Consider the following 25,672-nt stretch of genomic DNA (forward strand, 5'->3'; position numbering starts at 1 on the left):
ATAAACCATGTCCATTACAATTTTAGGGGCGACAGGTAATATTCCACAATACCGGTATGTATTTTTGTGTCTAGACAGCGTCAATTAATTGGCTCGTCTGGTTACCAATCAAGTACACACCTGCCATTCAGGAATCACAGGTAGAAGCAACTAACAGCATAGACCAATTAAAAACACTCCGTGTATCATTTCAGTACGTAGGTTAATGCATGGGCAAAACATTGTTAATTGTTTCATCTTGTTGTGTAGCCACTTTGACAATGGTATTTTATTTTGTATTGAAAAATAATATATATAGTGCTGGATATACTTATTGCTGGCTTACTGGGATGTGTATTATTACAGAACATTGCAATGTATGACTATTTATTATCCCGCAAAAACCAGGTAGATTGTGTTTCTCTAGTTCTAAGGCTCATTCCTGACGTGACGTGTTAAGTATTACGTAACCACCAGCTCGCCAGAGGCGTACTCACTGAGATGGTACAAAATGGCTACGCCCGTTATATATAATAGTCGTCACATTTAACCGTTTTATTAATTAACTATACGATTATACGTGTTGATATTAAGCAATAATGTGCATTATATATTGTTGAATATGCATACCAGGCCAAATGCCTTAATTGTCCTCTCCTTTAAGAAGAAAGGCATATGCGTTAAGGAGAAGAAAGGAATATTTGTTAAGGAGAAGAAAGGGATGTTTGTTAAGGGAAGAAAGGAATATGTGTGTGTGTGTGTGTGTGAAACATCCCCAGCCCATTGCTTTGAAGAAAGAACGCGTGACTGCAACTCATCCCTCCATCCTAACCTATGAGCTTTTAGCTGCATTTTAAACACAAGTATTTCCCTAGAGTACAAGCCTTTTTACAGGCTTTTTAATTACCAAAAGGGTAAATACAGTGGTCGATCTAGGATCGATCCCTGTCGGTGGCCCATTAAGCTATAGCCAACTAGTGTATTATGTCTGGTATATCAAAGATCGTGGTATGTTCTGTCTTGTACACACAGCTCTTGCTACTATAAAGTAGCGGTAGAAATATCCAATCACAAATCTAGTCATAGAGTAAAAAAACACAAAAACAAAGGCAATGGTTTTGTTTTTAATTTTTTTATTTCTAAATTACAATCACTGGTCTCTCTAGAGACAACTACACATGAAATGGACACACACTGGATTACATCGAGAGGCCTTAAGGGCGACATGTGAATTATGAGTGTTCATTTCTCTTCATCACTGTCGTTGTCTTGTTCATCCAAATATTCACCGATCCATGAACGATACTGATTTAATTTAGAATGAATCTGTGGTCTCACATCTTTGTCTGGATTCACAAACTGTAAAATTTTCCTGGTGTTGGGACCTTTGTCAAAGTAATGCATATATGTCAGAAAGCAAGAGTATGTGTCTTTAAATAACTTCCATTGCAATGTCTTCATGTTTCTTTCAATGGCATCTTGGGACATGTTTTTTTCTTCGTAGCGTTTCCTCTTGCTTTGGAGATAGTCATGATTGATATCGAATTCACGTTCTACCATGAGACGAATGCCTTCGTTTTCCAGGTCGGGCGACAGCTCTCCATTTCCCTCTTCGCACATTTTCACGTGTCGCTGCAAGTCGCTTCCGTCTTTAAAGACCAGACCACACGTATCGCAAGAGTGCATCCTCTTGACTTTTTTCAGATAGGTTCTACCTCATCATCTTCTTCGTCGTCACTTTCGTAGGCGGGTATGCCTGGTAGTTTTCTCTTGAATGCGTCCCTTTGCATGATTTGCACGTAGAGCTCTTTCTTCGACGGTGGTTGCACGTCTTCTGAGACATTCGCCGTTACGCTCGTGCTTTTATACCATTCGGACAGCCTCGTCTCTAAACCATTAGGCCGAGACGCAAATGTTCGGGCGTGGTCGGTTTCAAGTCCACCAAGAGATGTCCGTAGGGCCTGTGGGTAGCTTTCTCAAACAGATGCATGAAATGACTAGTGTTTTCCGGATACATCTGCCGTGCCAAAGTCAGAACTTGCTGCTTGTCGATGGGGTTGTTGAACAGCGCTAGATAATGGCAGTTTCTTCTCTGTGTCGGGTCCTTGCTGTGATACAGGTTCTGGTTGATAACGATGACGGACAAGTTTCTGTGATGACTTCCTTCTGTGAACAGGTAGGTGATCCTTGGGTCTTTATTAGCCATACACATCAGGTCGTCCAACACGATGAGATTTCTGACTCTGGGATCCAAATAACTATCCTTTTCCAAATTCTCAGGTATGCCTTTAACAAATTTCACTCGAACGGTTGCCCCAATGATGTCGTAGAGGGGTTGCCATCGTTTGTAGAGCCAGGTGATGCGCTGGGGAGGCGGCTGGATTTTACCATCCCTCAACAGTTTGTATATCAAAAATGTCTCCACACGACGTGGGTCCCGACACGATCATAGTGAAGGGATGTAGCAATCTTAGGGATGCTGCTGCTGCTGTGGTGGTGGTGGTGGTGGCTGCTGCTGTGGTGGTGGTGGTGGTGCTGTGGTGGTGGTGGTGGCTGCTGCTGTGGTGGCTTTGGCTTGCTCTACCACCTGTTGTGTTGGGGAGACCATGACGACTTGGGGTGTTGGGGGCTTGTTCTGTTCCTCTTTTTCTTTTTTCCACGTGGGATCGTAGAGATCTAGACATCGATCCACACTGTACATGATCTGACTTTCCCCACCACGTTGAATTTCGAAGTGAGGTTGAAGTTTACCTTGTGCCTGCAGTTTATAGAAACAGGTCCACTTATCCACGTCGGGTACATATAACTTGTACTGGTCTGACATGTTGCTCCTCTGAAGGTTCTACCTCAAATGACGAGTTTTCCAAAACTATTTTACTTATATACCTTATGACGCATAAAGATATGGTACAGGAATGTTTGAATGTGGGTGATACATATGACCAGTGCCCCTCCTCCCAAGCACAAATCTCATCGTGCGAGCTCCCAAAAAACATCGTTACCAAAATATTACCCTTTACCCTTTACCAGTGTCATACCATAGGGACACGTCCAGAGACACACTCATGGACGCAGGACATAAATAAGGAAGCAAAACCTGTTATTCACGGTTTTATTCACAACATACAACATGAAAACATAGCACACAAGTGTCTAAAACATTTAATGTCTGAACATGTTGTTCACATAAGGACATCTTGGAGAGAGTCTGTAATGTTCCTTCACTGGGTCGTCTGTCTTCTTCCATCGGTAGACGCGAAGTCCGCAACAGTAACAGGTGATGGCATCGTGGTCTCCTGTGTAGTAGAAACCGGCCTTGGCAAGTTCTTTTGGTTTTTGATGTAATTGTATGGGCCACCGAGCATACGTCAGCATCCGGGCATAGAAATGTCTCATTTCCAGACGATGACAGAACACGTAACGTCTTCTTCACAGGCAGCATCTGTTTCACAGGCAGCATCCGTCTGATCTGTGGGTTCATCCACGAGTTTGCCATCTTCAGTTCCAACCCCAATTTCACGTGTAGCATCCGTTTGATCCGTATAATGAATACTCTTCTTCTTCTCATCTTGTTTGGTAGTCACTCTTTTACATTTGATTGTATGTCTTTCTGAACATTTGCAGACCAAGACGTCGTCCTCGTCACTACTGCTGCTGCTACTAACACTGCTCGAATATTCCGATGTCATTTTCTTCGTACCAGAATATCTTCAAACTCCAAAGCAAAAATAGATCTCGTTCACAGAACTTTCGGCAAGCGAATGACGCTACTAACAAAACACACCTTTTTATATCCAAATACGAGCCTACATAGGTCAAGGCCAGTCATACGTAGGCTAAGGACAGTAGTCGGGGGACAGTTCAAGGACGTCAGAACCTGGCCAAGGCCAGCCTAAGGACGTCAGTACCGGCCCAAGTATGCCAAGGCTAAAATATGAGTCACGGTTGCTTACCTGCACCAGGTATGCCACTCACTGCCCTCTAGATAGGTCAAGGCTAGGTGATGAGTCACACACCAAGTACGTCAAGGCTATGACTTACACTAAGGTCGCACACCTGCCCAGGTATACCAGTCACTGCCTTCTAAGTCAGTCAATGCTAAACAAATCGGTCAGGGCCAGTCCAAGGACATCAGTACCAACCTAAGTCGGTCAGGGACACGGGCGAGCGTTCACCCTAGTAGACCACACCACTATAACTAACACCAAGGCCAGACACCAAGGTCAAGGTCACGGAAAGTAGGTCATGACGCTGTACAGACCCTTATATTACTACCGCCGATTTGACCAACGATCACAACGATCGCGGGTTACATGTCATTTACGAACTTTGTTAAATAAATGTGTGTTGGCGTGATTTCCAAAAGGAACATGGTTACAGGTTTTATCTGGAGTTGTTGTTGTTGCAGATGTATTGTCTCCAACACCCATTTACCTTTTCATCCACTAACTATACCAATATTATCTGTAAACGTGTACCGCCGATTTGACCAACGATCACAACGATCGCAGGTTACATGTCATTTACGAACTTTGTTAAATAAATGTGTGTAGGAGCGATTTCCAAAAAGAACTTCGGTACAAGGACTGTGTGTATACATTTTTTTCAATGTTTATCCATACAATTTGATTTGGGAAAAGTATTCCGGGTTTTTTTTTTTCATTATTATTAGGTGTTTTTTTTTAGTGGGTTTTTTTTTTTTATGTCAAATATATTTATATGCTAATTTTATCCATTCAATTTGCTTTGGGATAACACCCCATAATGAAATATGCCTTTTTTTCACCAGTAGCCATACATGCACATACTAGTGTGTGTTTATACCGCCAACTTTACAAACGATCGCCGGTCTGAGATATGCTTAGTTACATAAATGTGTTTACGTTATTTGCAAAAGGAACTTAGGTTACAGGTTTTATCTGGAGGTTTTATTTTGCATGTGTATTCTCCACTAGTTGTACCAATACCATTATACATGCATGTTTACCGCCGATTTTACTAACGATCACGAGTCGTTTTGTCTACGAGCTGCTTTGTTAATATGTAAATGTGTATTGGCGTGATTTCCAAAAGGAACTTTGATATAGGTTGTATCTAGTGCTAGTGCTGTTACTGTTGCGGACCCGGTATAGTCCCCCCTGTTAATTTGATCCATACAATTTTATTTTTGGAAACTTCTTAAGATTTATTTCATCCACGCTAAATCTTTTACTGGTTTATAAATATTTTGATTTATTTCTTCTTCTTTTCAGACGTTACAATAAATACAAAAACTAAATAATAAAGAGACTACAAAGAAAGAATCTGGTAGAGGATTTGGGGTATAAATTCAATTGAGATTTCCATTTTTATCTAACGCATATATTACTATCAATGGAATTAAATGTCAATATCCTAAAAGATGGAAATAGGTGAAAAAAAAGAATGCTCGTCTACAACTATCTGGTAGGGCCTCACAGATTATTATGAACTGACCTATGCGCGCTTCGATACAGTGCGCGACGGAGCGCACACACACCCACACATATATGGTTTAAAAATGACAAAATTTGCATGCTCATATCGCGGTTTATGCGTAGTGCGAACTTGCATTAGAGCGTGGAAAGGTGCGTTGCTCTCGTATCTCATGTGGTAGGGGTTTTTTCGTCTCTCTCCTGATTATTTTTTAAATTAGTTTATTTATTGATTGTTTTATTTATTATATTTATTATTTATTATGTATTATTATGTTTGCAAGCCCCGCCCCAGAACCCAAATAGCAAGAGATCCTATAATAACCCTGTGGGGGACGGGAGCGTAGCTCAGATGTCTACTTGTATGTCGCAGGGTCAGGTCTGGGATCGATCCCCATAGTGGGCCACATGTGGGCTGATATCCAGCCAGGGTGCCACAAACTGGACCAACGACCGTGGTATGTACCTATCCTGTCTGTGGGATCGTGAGTAAGATCCCTTACTGGCTAATTTAAAAACAAATGTGATAGCCCTATGAAAGTAGCGACAGCGGGTCTTCCTCAATCAATTATCTGTGTGGTCCCTTTCAATCCACTATGTCCGTTATGAACACGTAGAATAAAATGTGTGTTTGAGCTAAATAAAACATTTCGCTTCCTCGGGTAAAATAAAGAATTAATTGAATACAAATATTTAGTGTTGTTCAGTATTTTGTTTTAGTCATAGGGAAAGCAACGACACATTGGATCACGCGAAGAAACGGATGTTTGTTAAAGGTAGGGGTCAACTCAAAAAAGAGCCTTATGTATTTGGAAAGATTGCTCTACCCGGAAGCACGACAACACATACTGACAAGTTAGTTAGCAAATGCAAAAACGCTTAATTTTTAGATAATAATAAAAAAAAAAAACATGAGTTAGTCCTGCTAAAACTGGGGGGCAAGCCTATTTTGTTTCGTTTTTGTGACTGTCCGGGAAATGGGATATGCTTGGGGCGAAGTTGCCGTCAGTTCATGACTATCTCCTGTATGCTACAGTTTAAAACAAAAGCCAGTAATTTTGGGGGGGGGGGGGGGGGAACATGCAAGGCGCTACTCTGTGATCAATACCGGGACGTGTCAAAACAGGCATAAATGACATAAATAAGTATAATAAAACTATTTTAGAAGCTGAAATATATTGCAACGTACTGCATTAAGGAACCAACAATGGTGGTTAATAGGATTGTTCTTGTTTAATAATCATCCCCCCCCAAAGGAAAAATGTACGACTAGTAACGCCCTATTGATAAGTGCTAGCGTTGAGAGGGCAGTAAACGACAACTCCCATGTACCCAAGAGTGATAATTTACGTAATTGGTCACGTTCTGTGGATTTTAGGATGAAGAAAGTATACTTTAATCAATAAGTTTTAGCAGAACTATTTACCAGTGTTCAATAACGCCATGTCCCCATTACCATTTTAGGGGCGCGAAAGGTAATATTCCACAAATACCGGTAATGATAGTGTTTTGTGTTAGACAGCGTCATGAATTGAGCTCGTTCTGGGTACCAATCAAGTACACACCTGCACATTAGGAATTCAAAGGTAGAATGCAGACTAAACAGCATAGACCAATTAAAAACACTCAGTGTATCATTTCAGTACGCTAGGGGTAAGGCATGGGAAAAACATTGTTAATTGTTTTTCATCTTGTTGTGTAGCGCACTTTTACAATGGATATTTTATTTTGTATATGAAAAAATAATATCGAGCTGCGGCTATTAGTGCTGGACTATACTTATTGCTGGCTCTATGGAATGTGTATGATTACAGGAACCTCGGCCAATGTATGAACATATTTATTGGATCCGCCAAACAACGCAGGTAGGTTGTGCTTTCTCTCGTTCTAAGGTCAATTCCTGACGTGACGTGTTAAGTATTACGTAACCACCAGCTCTCCAGAGGCGTACTCACGAGATGGTACAAAAATGGACTTCGCAGTTATATATAATCAGTCGTCAATTTAAACGTTTTATAATAATTATACGATATAGTGTTTGATATTAAGCAATATGTGCATTATTACATTGTTGAATACTGCATACCAGCAAATGCTTAATTGTCTCTCCTTTAAGAAGGAAGGCATATGCAGTTAAGGAGAAGAAAGGAATATTGTTAAGGAGAAGAAATAAAGGGCATGTTTGTTGTTAAGGAAAGAAAGGAATATGTGTGTGTGTGGGTGTGAGAACATCCCCCAGCCATGGCTTTAGCAAGAAGATACGCCAGTGACACTGCACACTGCATCCATCCAATCCTAACCTAGCAGCATTTAGCGTCCTTTAAACACGCACAAAGTATTCCCGAGCGTCAAGCATTTTACAGGCTTTTAAAGTACCAAAAAGGGTAAATACCAGTGGTCGATCTAGGATCGATCCTGTCGGTGGGCCCATTAAGCTATAGCAAATAGTGTATTATGTCTGCCGGTATATCAAAGATCGTGGCTACGATTATGATCTTGTGTACCCACAGCTCTTAGGCTACTATAGAGAGTCGCGGTAGAAATATCCAATCACACAATCTAGTCATAGAAGCTAAAAAAACACAAAAACAAAGGCACAATAGGTTTTGTTTTTAATTTTGTATTTCTCTAAAATACAATACACTGGTCTCTCTAGAGAACATAACTACACCCTATTGATGTACACACATGGAGTTACATCGTAGAGCCTTCAGCGGCGACATGTGAATTATGAGTGTTCATTTCTCTTCATGCACTGTCGTTGTCCTTGTTCATTCCAAATATTCGCCGATCCATGAACGATACTTGATGTTAATTTAGAAATGAATCTGTGATTCTCACTCACCATCTTTTCCTGGAATTCACAAACTGTAAAATTTTCCTGGTGTTGGACCCTTTGTACAAAGTAATGCATATATGTTCAGAAAGCAAGAGTTGTTTGGCTTAAACTAACTTCCTATTGCAATTGTGTTTCATGTTTCTCCTTCTTTCATGGCATGTCTGGAGACATGTTTTTTTTCTTCGTAGCGTTTCCTCTTGCTTTGGAGATAGTCATGATTGATATCGAATTCACGTTTCTACCATGAGACGAATGCCTTGCGTTTTCCAGGTCGGGCGACAGCTCTCCATTTCCCTATTCGCACATTTCACGTGTCGTCGCTGCAAGTCGCTTCCGTCTTTAAAGAAGGCCAACCACAGCTATCGCAAGAGTGCATCCTCTTGACTTTGTTCAGATAGGTTCTACCTCATCATCTTCTTCGTCGTCACTTTTCGTAGACGACGTATGCCTGGTACGTTTTCTCTTGAATGCGTCCCTTTGCATGATTTGGCACGTAGAGCTCTTGCTTTCGACGGTGGGTTGCACGTCTTCTGAGACATTCGCCGTTACGCTCGTAGCTTTTTATACCCATTCGGACAGCCTCGTCTCTAAACCCATTAGGCCGAGACCGCAAATGTTCGGACGGCGTGGTCGGTGTTTCAAGTCCCACCAAGAGATGTTCCGTAGGGCCTGTGGGTAGCTTTCTCAAACAGATGCCCTGAAATGACTAGTGTTTTCCGGATATACATCTGCCGTGCCAAAGTCAGAACTTGCTGCTGTCGATGGGGTTGTTGAACAGCGCTAGATAATGGCAGTTTCTTCTCTGTCTAGTCGGGTCCTTGCTGGATACAGGTTCTGGTTGATAGCGATGTGACGGACAAGTTTCTGTGATGACTTCCTTCTGTGAACAGGTAGGTGATCCTTGGGTCTTTATTAGCCATACACATCAGGTCGTCCAACACGATGAGATTTCTGACTCTGGGATCCAAATAACTATCCTTTTTTCCAAATTCTCAGGTATGCCTTTAACAAATTTCACTCGAACGGTTGCCCCATCATGATGTCGTAGAGGGGGTGCCATCGTTTGTAGAGCCAGGTTGATGCGCTGGGGAGGGATGGCTGGATTTTACCATCCCTCAACAGTTTTGTATATCAAAAATGTCTCCACACGACGTGGGTCCCGACACGATCATAGTGAAGGGATGTAGCAATCTTAGGGATGCTGCTGCTGCTGTGGTGGTGGTGGTGGGTGGCTGCTGCTGTGGTGGGGCTGTGGTGTGGGTGGTGGTGGTGGCTGCTGCTGTGGTGGCTTTGGCTTGCTCTACCACACCTGTTGTGTTGGGGAGACCAATGACGACTTGGGGTGTTGGGGGCTGTTCTGTTCCTCTTTTTCTTTTTTCCACGTGGGATCGTAGAGATCTAGACATCGATCCACACTGTACATGATCTGACTTTCCCCACCACGTTTGACATTTCGAAGTGAGGTTGAAGTTTACCTTGTGCCTGCAGTTTTATAGAAAAAACAGGTCCCACTTATCCACGCGGGTACATATAACTTGTACTGGTCTGACATGTTTGCTCCTCTGAAGGTTCTACCTCAAATGACGAGTTTTCCAAAACTATTTTACTTATATACCTTATGAGCATAAAGAGATATGGTACAGGAATGTTTGAAATGTGGGTGATACATATGAACAGTGCCCCTCCTCCCAAGCACAAATCTCATCGTGCGCGAGCTCCCAAAAAAACATTCGTTACCAAAATATTACCCTTTACCCTTTACCAGTGTAATACCATAGGGACACGTCCAGAGACACAATCATGGACGCAGGACATAAATAACGGAAGCAAAACCTGTTATTCACGGTTTTATTCACAACATACAACATGAAAACATAGCACACAAGTGTCTAAAACATTTAATGTCTGAACATGTTGTTCACATAAGGACATCTTGGAGAGAGTCTGTAATGTTCCTTCACTGGGTCGTCTGTCTTCTTCCATCGGTAGACGCGAAGTCCGCACAAACAGTAACAGGGTGATGGCATCGTGGGTCTCCCGTGTAGTAGAAACCGGCCTTGGCAAGTTCTTTTGGTTTTTGAAGTTAATTGTATGGGCCACCGAGCATACGTCAGCATCCGGCATAGAAATGTCTCATTTCCAGACGATGACAGAACACGTAACGTCTTCTTCACAGGCAGCATCTGTTTCACAGGCAGCATCCGTCTGATCTGTGGGTTCATCCACGAGTTTGCCATCTTCAGTTCCAACCCCAATTTCACGTGTAGCATCCGTTTGATCCGTATAATGAATACTCTTCTTCTTCTCATCTTGTTTGGTAGTCACTCTTTTACATTGATTGTATGTCTTTCTGAACTTTGCAGACCAAGACGTCGTCCTCGTCACTACTGCTGCTGCTACTAACACTGCTCGAATATTCCGATGTCATTTTCTTCGTACCAGAATATCTTCAAACTCCAAAGCAAAAAATAGATCTCGTTCACAGAACTTTCGGCAAGCGAATGACGCTACTAACAAAAACCACACCTTTTTATATCCAAATACGAGCCTACATAGGTCAAGGCCAGTCATACGTAGGCTAAGGACAGTAGTCGGGGGACAGTTCAAGGACGTCAGAACCTGGCCAAGGCCAGCCTAAGGACGTCAGTACCGGCCCAAGTATGCCAAGGCTAAAATATGAGTCACGGTTGCTTACCTGCACCAGGTATGCCACTCACTGCCCTCTAGATAGGTCAAGGCTAGGTGATGAGTCACACACCAAGTACGTCAAGGCTATGACTTACACTAAGGTCGCACACCTGCCCAGGTATACCAGTCACTGCCTTCTAAGTCAGTCAATGCTAAACAAATCGGTCAGGGCCAGTCCAAGGACATCAGTACCAACCTAAGTCGGTCAGGGACACGGGCGAGCGTTCACCCTAGTAGACCACACCACTATAACTAACACCAAGGCCAGACACCAAGGTCAAGGTCACGGAAAGTAGGTCATGACGCTGTACAGACCCTTATACTACTACCGCCGATTTGACCAACGATCACAACGATCGCGGGTTACATGTCATTTACGAACTTTGTTAAATAAATGTGTGTTGGCGTGATTTCCAAAAGGAACATGGTTACAGGTTTTATCTGGAGTTGTTGTTGTTGCAGATGTATTGTCTCTAACACCCATTTACCTTTTCATCCACTAACTATACCAATATTACCTGTAACCGTGTACCGCCGATTTGACCAACGATCACAACGATCGCGGGTTACATATCATTTACGAACTTTGTTAAATAAATGTGTGTTGGCGTAATTTTCAAACGGAACATGGTTACAGGTTTTATCTGGAGTTGTTGTTGTTGCAGATGTATTCTCTCTAACACCCATCTACCTTTTCATCCACTAACTATACCAATATTACCTGTAAACGTTTACTGCCGATTTGACCAACGATCACGGGTTACATGTCGTTTATGAACTTTGTTAAATAAATGTGTGTTGGCGTGATTTCCAAAAGGAACATGGTTACAGGTTTTATCTGGAGTTGTTGTTGTTGCAGATGTATTGTCTCCAACACCCATTTACCTTTTCATCCACTAACTATACCAATATTATCTGTAAACGTGTACCGCCGATTTGACCAACGATCACAACGATCGCAGGTTACATGTCATTTACGAACTTTGTTAAATAAATGTGTGTAGGAGCGATTTCCAAAAAGAACTTCGGTACAAGGACTGTGTGTATACATTTTTTTCAATGTTTATCCATACAATTTGATTTGGGAAAAGTATTCCGGGTTTTTTTTCATTATTATTAGGTGTTTTTTTAGTGGGTTTTTTTTTTTATGTCAAATATATTTATATGCTAATTTTATCCATTCAATTTGCTTTGGGATAACACCCCATAATGAAATATGCCTTTTTTTCACCAGTAGCCATACATGCACATACTAGTGTGTGTTTATACCGCCAACTTTACAAACGATCGCCGGTCTGAGATATGCTTAGTTACATAAATGTGTTTACGTTATTTGCAAAAGGAACTTAGGTTACAGGTTTTATCTGGAGGTTTTATTTTGCATGTGTATTCTCCACTAGTTGTACCAATACCATTATACATGCATGTTTACCGCCGATTTTACTAACGATCACGAGTCGTTTTGTCTACGAGCTGCTTTGTTAATATGTAAATGTGTATTGGCGTGATTTCCAAAAGGAACTTTGATATAGGTTGTATCTAGTGCTAGTGCTGTTACTGTTGCGGACCCGGTATAGTCCCCCTGTTAATTTGATCCATACAATTTTATTTTTGGAAAACTTCTTAAGATTTATTTCATCCACGCTAAATCTTTTACTGGTTTATAATATTTTGATTTATTTTCTTCTTCTTTTCAGACGTTACAATAAATACAAAAACTAAATAATAAAAGACTACAAAGAAGAATCTGGTATATTTTGGGTAAAATTCCATGTAATTTCCATTTTTATCTAACGCTATATTACTATCAATGGAATAAATGTCAATATCCTAAAAGGTACCGACATAATAGTCCTCATTATCCCACTTTTCCAGTTACTCTGTTTAGAAGGCCGGAAATGTGACATTTTAACACCTGAAATTCAAACGTTGCTCAGGGAAGCAGGTTCAGACCGTGAAATACATTTATTTTCATCTCCCAGGCCAGTGAACCGACACCATGCCCCCCACCCTCTTCACCCCTTTCAAATACACTCCGGAGTCATTGTTATAGGCTACATCCCTCCCCCACCCCACCCCCCCCAAAATTAAAATAAAATATCTCCACATCAATTTTATTATTTATAAATATGCCGCCCCCCCATGATAGTACATACCCATGCCTTAGTAGCTGGAACGAGACATAATCCCACTGGCGAGGATCGACCACGATTCTAGACTTAAATGAATGCATCCGAGCAAGGCACAAGACAACTTCATCCTTCCTACACCGGCAGTAAGAGGACTGTCACTATTCCAAGATTGGATTGGCAAAATGAAGCTTGTTCGTGACCGCACAATCTTTGCAATATCAAAGCACCAGATAAAAAAACAACAAACAAACCAAAAAAAATCCCAACAACAAACAAACCAAAAAAACAACCCCGTATTCGAAATCCAGTTGACAAACTTGTTTTTATGTCAGTCTGCATCTGCACATGCACATGTATGCAGGTGTTCATGTGTAATGCATCGCAACCAGGTGTATGTACATGTGTTCTTACCATCTCTCCATACAGACCACCAAAGCAAGTACAAAGCTACACAGCAAAGAGCCATAAAACCATATTGCGTGATGTGTATTCAGTTCAAAGAGCGTGCATGTACATGTATAGTACGTAATTCTACAGTATTGTTCTGCTGGCTAAAGCTTGGTGCCTGTGTTAATGGTTACATAGGAGGAGAAGGGGAAATGCGATGGACTGAAATATGCAATACATTTAGTCTAATTCAGCCAAACAAGTGTACACTAGATTAAAAGTTGGGCACAAATTTAGAGGGTTCACCAAAAATAAAAATGCAGACAGTGGTCTCAAATTTTGTTCGTCAATAAGAACCAAAATTGTTCTGAATGTGCAATTTAAATATGACTTGACCTGACTGAAATTTTAAACCGAGTGCTTTCATAATCAAGTTATGTCAGGTCATAGGATTTAATGTGCACATTCAGAGCAATCTGTTTTAGCGCACGCCTGTCATGGGCACAGGTGCCGGCCTCAGCTGGCTCCTCCGTCCAGGACAGGAAAGGGTTGTGGTGGGTGGGAGATGGGACTGGCACGTGTAAGAGAGTAGCAAGAGAGAGAGAGAGAGAGATAGATAGATAGATAGAGATATGACGTCACACTGTTGCAGCATGCCACCTTCATTGTAATTTGTATGTGACAATCGACTGAATCGACCGTTGCCAAGCATGCAAATCGGGCCAGTTGTTCAAAAATTAATCACTGTGTAACCATTAGTTAAGAGAAATTATTAAAACCAAATATTAAATGACTTCAAAGAACAATTGAAAAATATATTAAAATTTGACTTAGAACAGCATAATTAAAAATATATTAGGCTAACCCAGCAGTGGCGTAGGAAGCTGCCAAAAGGGGGGGGGGAAGCACACACACACACATATATATATATAGGGGTGGGGGGGCAGTATCAGTTGTGGGTAGCATAACGGTAAATAATTAGTGGGTGGAGTCTTTTTTTTTGTTCAGGGTGAGGGTAGGAATAGAGCCTGTAACTTACTTTGGTAAAAACAAAAGTCCCCTCCGATTACATGCCACATAAATGATGTCTAGACTTTCTTCTCTCTTTTTTTGTTGTTGTTAATTCAAGATGTCTGTGGGTGCATTCTGGGATATTTAATTTCATTATTCATTATTGGGGTGGGGTTAAATTATTTAACCATTAAATGCGTTTTTGGTTAATATATCTTGATAATTTTATTTTATTCTACAAATACATAAAATATATCAGACACTACTATAACGGTCTTTCTTCTTTGTCTTCTTATTATTTGGCTTTGAACTTACTGTATTAAATACTTGAAAAAGAGAAAGAAATCCAAAGACAGTCCAAATATCATAAATTAAAAACAAAGTAAATTAAGTGTGGATGAAACCAATCTTCGTCATCTCATTTATTTTTTACTTTATTGATTGATTGATTGATTTTTCTAGGAAGATAGGACAATTTACTATCATCACTGCTGATACATGTAGATCGCAACAATAAATAACATCCAGGTGCGGATATAAGTGGAGTTTGTTTTTTATTAAGGGGATAGGGGCAATCTAAATCTGTGCCTATACTTTATAAAAGCAGAGTATACATCTAAAATTTCAGTTGCTATATGTAGTACCGTAGCGTCATCTTTCATGTATATATTTACATTCGGTTGATACCGTGTGCATATGGTGTCGATTTTTTATAATTATTTTTTAATTATTCTTTTTTTTACCAAATCCCCACAGGTTTATTTTTTCTATCAAATTTAGGTAACGTTATTCTTATCGAGTCTTACCCATTGTCTGTCCTAGCATGAGGAATTCGCACCTCCAACCCCCCACCCCCATTAAAAAGCCCGCGTACGGGTCTGATATACTAGTACTTTCTTTATGTGATAGAACCAACTGGCCTAGCTGTGCCCCATCGCCGGCCCAATGACACCTACCCCCCCCCCCCCCCCCCTTTTGCAATTACCGGCCATCCCATATGACACGTGGAACGGTGTGGTGATTTGCTTCCTTTGAGAGTCTGTGTATTCGAGACGTCTGGAGTCTGTGTATTCGAAAGTGAAAATATAAAACAATAAATATAGCGTGGATGAATCCAATCTTCAGACTGCTGTTGTTTCTCCACTCCCACAGCACTGTGAATTTTATGTGCTTAAAAAGGAACAGCTGCGAGACAAAATTTTAATAAAAATGTCAGGGTTTTTTTGTTGTTGTTTTGGTTGTTTTTTAAAAAATCGTCACAATATTGTAAATACTAATCAAAGCCAAAACTGATAGAGAGAATACACCAGTAACAACAACAGCCCCAGATAAAACCTGTACCCAAGTTGCTTTTTGAAAATACGCCAGCTCACATATTAACAAGGCAGCACACAACGATCGTTGGTCAAATCGGCGGTAAACAAGTATACAATGTTATTGATACAGCTAGTAGAGAACATGTAATTGGGGGCTAGAGATAATATACCGGGCCTATAACAACAGCCCCAGATACAACCTCTACTGAAGTTACTTTTGGAAATCACGCCAACTCTCATATTGACAAATCAGCACACAAACAACCGGCGATCGTTGGCATCGTTGGTCAAATCGACGGTAAACAGAAACAGAATGATATTGGTACAGCTAGTGAAAAGGTAAATGGGGTTAGACAGAACATCAATCTAATTAAAATTAGCAAATAAATCCATTTAATCACTGGCAGGATTCTGCAAGTAAGGTTTTGATTGGTGGACATGAGCTCCAACTGGCTGTCTTTAGATCCACATGTAATAGTGGAGCTAATTTTAACATATTTGCAGCAACAGCATCCCCATATAAAACCTCTTCCAGGCACGTGTAGCACACACCCCTCCCACTTGTGGATGAATATGTACAGGTTTTTTTGTTTTTGTTGTTTTGTTTTTTTGTTTTTGTTGTTTTGTTTTTTTGTTTTTGTTGTTTTGTTTTTGTTTAATTTGTGTTGTCCTATATATAAATAAAGCTTTTTTTAAAATTGCCTTGTGTCCCTTCCCCCACTAGAGACTGAGCCCCCTCCATTACAGATTGTGCTCCAAACCCCCACACCCGGATATTGTTACCACGTGCCTGCGTACCAAAGTTCCTGTCGAAAATCACTCCCAACGATTTTTATATTAACAAAGCAGTTCGCGATAAACATACATGTATAATGATATTGGTACAGATAGTGAAGAAAATGTAAATGGGGGCTAGAGGGAATATATCCACAATAAAAACAGCCTCAAATAAAACCTGTACCCAAGTTCCTTTTGGACATCTATTAGCAAAGCAGCTTGCAGACCGGCGATCGTTTGGGCCGTTAGTAAATTCAGCCGCAAAAATAATGATATTGAAGGCACGTGTGCATAGGGGTGTGCTTCAGGGTCTACCCTCCTCCCCTTTCCCGAATTTTCTTTTTAAAAATATTTTTTTCCGAAGCATGAACCGACATTCCCTAAAGACATCTCTCACCAGTCTAGACACCCGTACTCAATTTTCTGCACATGCTCCTGTGTACATTGTTTGTAACCCCCACCCCCACCCCATAAACGTAGCTCGCCAGTCTAGACCCCCCCCCCCTTGCTAACATTATTTCATACACACCTGCATTGGCAAAAACAGAAAAAGAAAAAAAGAAACGAATTTTAAAAAACACCCTGAATAATAATACATGTAATAATAATACAAATAAAATGAAGTTTTTGTTAGCCGCTTGTGACAAACGTCACGTAGGCAAGCCACATGCACATTTATTTGTCAATTTCACTTCTTTTCTCTCAAAACCGCAATACCCTAACCCCCCTCCCCCAGACACATGCAGTAACGCTCCTTTTCCTTTATTACTACTAATAGTTTTCCTTTTCCATTCCTTTTCCACCTATCTACAAGGGTTGCCGGTCAGTTAAATCATGTGTTTGGTTTTAAAATTTATTATACTCAGTATAGAGCAGGGGTGGAGAAAAATAAAATTGTCAATCAGTCCCACTTGATGTCGTCAATACCGGGGGGGAAGGAAGAAACGAATAAAAAAATAAAATAAATAAATAGTGATATTTGCCAAATAGTGTGGGCTTTTTTTTTTAAATCATAGTAATATTTGTATAGTTTTATCTTGAATCATGAATGCGAAACGATAAACATGAAAACAAGAAGACATTTTTTTTAATCACACAATAATGATCAGTGAAAACCCCCACAAATTGTATATATTTTACATAATAGAATAAATAATATAAAAAAGGAATAAAAGTTATGAATTTTAATTCCCATATATGTATAAAAAGTATGAGTATTCAGTACTGTGTCCTGAAAATTAATAAAAGATGGCTCCGTTGGAAGCGTTTGACAGCCTAAGCTACCACATGTTTAGACAAAGAGAGTAATAACGTAATCACCGATTGGATGAAATTTGACCTCTACTGGCTCTTGAGATAACAGTACATGTAGCTGTTCTGCTTACTCCCACTTGTTAAAAAAAAAGGTGGAAACCTTTTGTTAATTTTAAAATCCTTTATAATTATTGGATACACTACATTGAACAGTCAACAATAAATACATTTATAGATTATTTCATTATATTTTATGCTATTTTAAGCAGTTTGTATTGCACAAAAGCCTCTTGCTTCAGACTAGGACACTCGACCCGACAGAGCTCCGTACACAGGTGTTGACAGGTGTTGACTGTAACCAGTTGCAAATTCTGGGTCCTTTGTTTTAATCAGAGTGTAATACCTTGATGGCTTTCTAAACCAAGAATGATGCTATCGTTAATGTCTGTTTAATCTCTTGACCGGCTCAGCGACTTTGATAAATGTCTAGCCTAGTGGCAGTCGATTGACACTACTGTAGGTCCAACTTCAGTGACTGGCGATGTACTTAGGCAGACTTTAAAATCACAAATGTCTAAAACACCAGCCATATTGACCACTATTTATTTATTATCTTAAATCATGCACGAGATACCGATGTCTGGGCTGGCCGGTCCACTTGACCGATAGGAATTTGTTCCAATAATAGAAATGGACTGACAAGAATGACAAAAGTGGGACCGGCAAACGCGCATTTTTCAAAAATAATTTCCGTCTCAAAGATCGAGAATCGGTCCCAGACCGGTAAAAAATGGCTTTTCCCCACCCCTGGTATAGAGTGAATGATTTAAGATGCCAATCGGAATAAATCAATATCATAAGTTTTAGGATAATAATTTAATAATTCTGCTTTTAAAAAATATTTCAACGCTGCGGCATAAACGGTGGGGTTTTTTTTTTTTTTGGTTTTGTTTTGTTTTTTTAAATTAAATTTATAACATATCGGCAGTTGACAACAACCGACAGATAAAGAGGTCACAGATTTGCATCAAAGTGACCGGTGCGAATTTGCAGAATCGCAGCAAGTTGTTACTGGTGTGGAACAAAATAGTCTGATAGCCAATTTGGTTTTAAACATCCATCCCTCAAACCACCCAATCCCCTCCCCATTTTTGTTTTGTTTTTTAAATCGGCGGCACATCGAAAAGTCAAACTGATCAAACTGATCCCCATCATATATAATGAATTCTTCCACAGCTGACGCAACTTGCATGTGAGTTTTACAATTTATTTATTTTTAAAAATTGGTGTTTCACTTTTAGACTTGAAGCTGTTAATAACAATGTGCATGTAAACATAGTCAATATAAATAATAATGAACAGTTCTACGCGTTGGATGAAGTGCAAACGTAATTCTTGTTAAAATAAAAGTTTTACAAAATTGCCGATCCGCTGATTGGCAAATTTTTGGAAACATTTTTTTTTCCCAAGACTGACGAAACCGCCGAGCCGATTGCCGATATTGCCACTTTGGTTGGTTCGTGTACTGTATGTTTTTCAGCGTGAAAAAAGTGTGCATTTTGAAATAGCGGAGCTGGGTGCTATAAATTATAACAGGATGCCATAAAATAAAGAGGGGCGCAGAAAAACAAATGGGGCTGCCAAACGTGAATAGGGGCAGCATAACACGAAAGCAAGGAGGCAAAATGCAGTGAGAACGTATATTATACAACAACACAGGGTACGTGCATGACTAAATATAGTTCCATCGCGTTATACTAACTAAACAACCATTAACTCCAACAAGGACCCAAACACCCATGTTAAATACTGGCAGATAATGTTCATACACGTTTATACATTTTGCTGTTAGTGTTTTGCTTTACCGACGGCAGTAATTTTTATCCGGCGGCACAACCGACAGCAGTTTATATGTCACTGACGGCAATTGCTGTCGTTGCCGCTGTTAAGTTTGAGCCCTGAGCTTGTATGTTGTTGACAGATTTCTTCTTATGCTCTCTTTATCAAATGTCACAATTATCAGTGATAGACACCAAAAAGCCGTAGTTTAAAAGGAATAGAATATGATGGAAACCAGTCATACTGTTTGCGAGCACTCACCTGTATGAACGCACTATAGATTCAGCATGTGTTGTTAATAGAATTGTATTTTGTTTTTGTTTTCAGAGTGTTTTTTCTGCTGATTTCCGCTATATGCATGACCTACAAGATATTGTTGATACAAGCCAAGCTTGAATTGAAATCTGTGTGGTCACATGGATCGAGTTACAAGTGAGTGTTCCCAGTGTACAGTGACATATATTACTCCTGTGACTAAATGTAAATAGTTTTTAATTACCATCGCTTAGCCATGAGCTAGTTACAGTAAATTCTAGGTGCTCTTAACTAAAATTAAGTGCAGCATGCTTTGAGGTATTTACTATTAATGATAGGGAGTTAACCTAGTTTTAACAGTGACTGTGTAATGTGCTGTGTACTGACATTTGACTATGTAATGATGTGCTGTGTACTGACATTGACTGTAATGTGCTATGTACTGACAGTGACTACATAATGTAATGATGTGTTGTGTACTGACAGTGACTATACAGTGATGTGCTGTGTACTGACAGTGACTATGTAATGATGTGTTGTGTACTGACAGTGACTATGCAATGATGTGCTATGTACTGACAGTGACTGTAATGATGTGCTGTGTACTGACAGTGACTATGCAATATGTGCTGTGTACTGACAGTGACTATGTAATGATGTGCTGTGTACTGACAGTCACCATGTAATGATGCGCTGTTTACTGACAGTGACTATGTAATGATGTGTCTGTTGACAGTGCCTGTGTAATTATGTACTGTGTTTATGGAAGTGACTATATAATGATGTGCTTTGTTTGTTGACAGTGACTATGTAATGAATAACTGTTTGTTGACAGTGACTATGTAATGATGTGCTGTTACTGACAGTGAATATGTAATGATGAACTGTGTTTGTTGACAGTTACTATGTAATGATGTACTGTTTACTGACAGTGACTATGTAATGATGAACTGTGTTTGTTGACAGTGACTATGTAATGATGTACTATTTACTGACAGTGACTATGTAATGAATAACTGTTTGTTGACAGTGACTATGTAATGATGTGCTGTTACTGACAGTGAATATGTAATGATGAACTGTGTTTGTTGACAGTTACTATGTAATGATGTACTGTTTACTGACAGTGACTATGTAATGATGAACTGTGTTTGTTGACAGTGACTATGTAATGATGTACTATTTACTGACAGTGACTATGTAATGAATAACTGTTTGTTGACAGTGACTATGTAATGATGTGCTGTTACTGACAGTGAATATGTAATGATGAACTGTGTTTGTTGACAGTTACTATGTAATGATGTACTGTTTACTGACAGTGACTATGTAATGATGAACTGTGTTTGTTGACAGTGACTATGTAATGATGTACTATTTACTGACAGTGACTATGTAATGATGTACTGTTTACTGACAGTGACTATGTAATGATGTACTGTTTGTTGACAGTGACTATGTAATGATGTACTGTTTACTGACAGTGACTATGTAATGATGTACTGTTTACTGACAGTGACTATCTAATGATGGACAGTTTACTGACAGTGACTATGTAATGATGTACTGTTTGTTGACAGTGACTATGTAATGATGTACTGTTTACTGACAGTGACTATGTAATGATGTACTGTTTACTGACAGTGACTATCTAATGATGGACTGTTTACTGACAGTGACTATGTAATGATGTACTGTTTGTTGACAGTGACTATGTAATGATGTACTGTTTACTGACAGTGACTATGTAATGATGTACTGTTTGTTGACAGTGACTATGTAATGATGTACTGTTTACTGACAGTGACTATGTAATGATGTACTGTTTACTGACAGTGACTATCTAATGATGGACTGTTTGTTGACAGTGACTATGTAATGATGTACTGTTTACTGACAGTGACTATGCAATGATGAACTGTGTTTATTGACAGTGACTATGTAATGATGAGCTGTGTTTACTGACATTGACTACAGGGCTGGCCAAAAGTACTCGTCCGCTCGCCCCAGACAAGTAAAAATTTGCTTGAATTTCCAAACACAAACTGCAATTATTATTATTTTTTAATTCCATAGTCTGCAGCAAGTATCACCCATTATTTCAAAGCCATGATTATTATATCAAGTACCGTATTTGGCCGGAAGTAGGCCCACGTCTTTGAATAAGCACCCCTCCTTTTTGAAGGCATTTAAAAAATTAGGTCTTTATTCGTAAATAATGGTATATATGTCAGGGTCCATGAAGTAAATTGGCAAAAACGTTGAAAGATTGAGAAAAAACAGTTTTTTCAAGATAGCGGTCTTGGCATGACACAGTTTTTCAGACTCGTCATAAAAGATGCGAAATGTCTGTTGACTGACTTTCTGGAACTGGTTTGTGACATGCAATACGTTATGAACATCTGCAGTATTTACTATTTGTGAGTTATGTTACACAAAAACGTTAGCAAAATCTGAAATTTAATTAATAACTTTTGACAATATCTATTTGTGATATCACGTGCACCTGTTGTATGAACACATGCTATTCAGTTCAAATTTATAGTGAAAGTTCATCATCTTGTTTATTTTATCGCTGAAAAAGACACGCCTGATCGACCATTAAAACGTAAAGATATTAGTCCCACACAAGTTTTATCGGAAGAAAAATGTTGTAAGGCATTAACTATGTCGGATCCAGACTACCAATCTAGACTTGTCTCGAAGAGAGGGCCATAGAAACATCCACTTTGTCTAAAGCTGATATTATATGTATTGCCAAAGAACTAAGAAATATATTGATGCCTGATATTTGTACTTCACTGGAGGAAATGTATAAGCCACTAAAGGAAGATTTTGAAAAGCTATCTTCTGCACATTCCGAATTAATCGCCGAAAATTAAAACTTGAAGGTTCGTATCGATGACCTTGAGCAGTACACCCATAGGTACAGCCTGCATCTTTCTGGCATTAAGGAAAGTGCAACTGAAAACACTGATGAACTTGTCCTTGAGTTCGCAAAAAACACCATAAAAATTGAATTTGACAAATGGGAAATAGATAGATCTCATCGATTGGGACCCCCATCATCGGATCGCGGTCGAGCCATCATCGTTCGTTTTACAACGTACCAAGCATGTCATCGGTTCTACCAAGCATGGTCAGCCTTGAAAAACTACCTCACACCCAATGGAAAGAAGGTGTACGTGAATGAGGATAAGACAAAATGACAAACACCACCTGTATGTTGTTAGAAAGTCTAAAATTACGACATGACGGAAACCTGTTTCAAGTTTGGACCAGTGATGGGAAGGTATTCGTAAAAGGAAAAGAGAACGGAAAGCCCAAACAAGTCCGGGCTCTTAATGACTTTACAAAGTTTCTGAAATTAAAAGTGTCTGGCGAAATAACTGTCTAACCAGGGAAACTGTGGTACATTGCAAACTATCAAAAGCTCTACTGTTTTAGTTTGGGGTTTTTTGTTTTGTTTTTTATAAGTAAGTGTGCACTACCAGTGCTGAAGTACCCCACCCCCTATTATTTTTAAAAGGTTATACTGTTTTGGTATATCTCCTAATGGCATATTGACCTGGTGCACCATTAGTTGTTTGTTTTGTTTTGTTTTGGTTGTTTGTTTTTTGTTTTTTGGTTGTTTTGTTTTTTGTTTGGGGTTTTGGGGGTTTTTTCTGTTTGGTTTTTTTGTGTCTGAATTTAGTGTTTTCAAAGTGTATCCCCCTATATACCTGAACTTGTTATAGTAAACTGGTGAATTTACTAGCCACGATTAAAAATCCACTGGCCCTATTTTACTTTTAAGTTAAAACAATTTTACTAAATAATAGTAATAATCAGGTATGTCACCTAAAGAGGGAGATAGAGCTTAAAAATACTAACCTTGGGGGTTGGTGTGTGTTCAGGATATTTATATTTACAAAATAGACTTAACTACAACATTTGACACAAAAAATTCACTAGCCGTTGGGCATGGCAATAGTAGATATTTACTAGCCCAACATTGAATATTACTAGCCATGGGAGTGGGGCTACCATAATCTAGAAGCCCTGCCTGTATGCATTCTGCTTTGTTGTTAATATTCAGTTATGATTATAACCAAATGCTACAAACCGTACCTCTCCATGACCTTGTTTACACATTTAGCTTTTCTACTTTTGTTCATTGTTTGTCTTTCCTGCCCTATCTACTACTTTACTGTCTTTCCTATACTTGAATGGTTAAAATTAAAAATCATGTTCATTGTTGCCTTTAATAACATTCCAAATTTAAATGTGTTGGTAAAAAATGGGTGTCGCTTACCTGCTGGATATAGGATAACAAACAAAATCTTTGATATGTTTAATTTCGTTGTATTTTGTACTGTATATTTATTTACCCCATTTTGTTTCTGTGTGCCTCCTACTTTGTCCACAAATAAATTGTTTTATATTTTGGTGTTCGATGTCGACTGACTTAGCGATTTATCGGGCAAGAGTAGGACTGTACTACAGTACTGGATGTGGTAAACTTTTTGTGTTTGTACCTTTTTCTAAACTATAGATTTCTGGGGCAATGAGGTGTACTATTGGTTTTCTTGCTGATACATGTATTTTTGTCCAGGGATGTCCATCTAAATCCTGGTCCTTCCCTTACTGTGTCGGCTAGTTTATCTGTTGTCCATCTGAATGTAAATGGTCTTGTATCAAAAGTGAACCTTATTGAAATGGAATTGGGTGATTTTGACGTGATTGCTGTTACAGAAACCCACTTAAACCAAAATATTTTGAATGAAGAAATTAGAATTAAAGGATTTAAAGAACCATACCGTAAGGACAGGACTTGCAATACTTGGGGCGGTGTAGCAATTTATATTAAAAAAAATATCATATCAAAACATAGGGATGATATGGCTATCCATGGTCTGGAAGCTCTATGGATGTAACTAAATCATAATAATTGTAAAATTTTAATTGGTAACTTTTATCGTGCACCATCTAGTCCTATGGATACATGGAATCTAATTGAAGAATCATTAGTTGTGGCATGGATGATCGAATAAACAAGGTTGTTATGGTCGGAGATTTTAATTCAAATATTTTCGAATGCAACCATCATAAAATCGACCATTTGTGTGCCCACTTCCAGTTGTATCAACTAATTAAAGAACCTATATGTTGAAGTTCTAACCCCTTTCTGTAGCGACCATTCCCCAGTTGCACTTTATATTGGTTCCAAATTACAAAAAAAAAAAAAAAAGCGTTCCTGAGGACTTTTTGGGATTACCCATCTGCCGATATTTGTGGTCTAAAAACATTTATTTTGGACTTTGACTGGGATAATATTTTTGATTCGGAGTTGATTTATACAATAACTTCAAATTTAACGAGCATTCAACTGAATGCAGCTAAGACGTTTATTTCCTACAAAACTGTTACAGTACGACCAAATGACAAACCCTTTATGAATGGAACCATTCGAAGATTAATCAGGCAAAGGCATAAGCTACACCATAAAGCTAAAACTCTCAACACACCAGTAGCTTGGGTAAACTTAGAAATCTTGTAATTAAGGAAGTACGTAAATCTAAGTCCGATTATTTTAATACACTTGATGACAAAATTAATAACTCTGATGATACTGGATCAAAATACTGGTGGAAGCTTGTTAACACGTATTTAAAAAATCATGGTTCTAGCTAGTAATTCAGTGACCAATTTCATTAACAAGTAATATTTCTAAACTTTTTGAAAAATGCATTTTTAAACACA

The 25,672-nt window shown here is 39.1% G+C and overlaps 1 protein-coding gene across 4 annotated transcripts in view; it reads left to right on the top strand.

Annotated features, from left to right (window-relative positions):
- Positions 1–25,672, top strand: part of LOC121382881 (GRAM domain-containing protein 2B-like) — a 147,198-nt gene that overhangs the window by 116,291 nt on the left and 5,235 nt on the right. For all 4 annotated transcript variants that reach the window (XM_041512558.1, XM_041512567.1, XM_041512575.1 and 1 more), the window contains one exon: positions 20,003–20,107. In XM_041512558.1, coding sequence (XP_041368492.1) covers positions 20,003–20,107 — 105 coding nt within the window. The remainder of the gene's footprint in view (positions 1–20,002; positions 20,108–25,672) is intronic.

The sequence above is a fragment of the Gigantopelta aegis genome, chromosome 2 (assembly GCF_016097555.1).
Source record: "Gigantopelta aegis isolate Gae_Host chromosome 2, Gae_host_genome, whole genome shotgun sequence".
Classification (NCBI taxonomy): domain Eukaryota; kingdom Metazoa; phylum Mollusca; class Gastropoda; order Neomphalida; family Peltospiridae; genus Gigantopelta; species Gigantopelta aegis.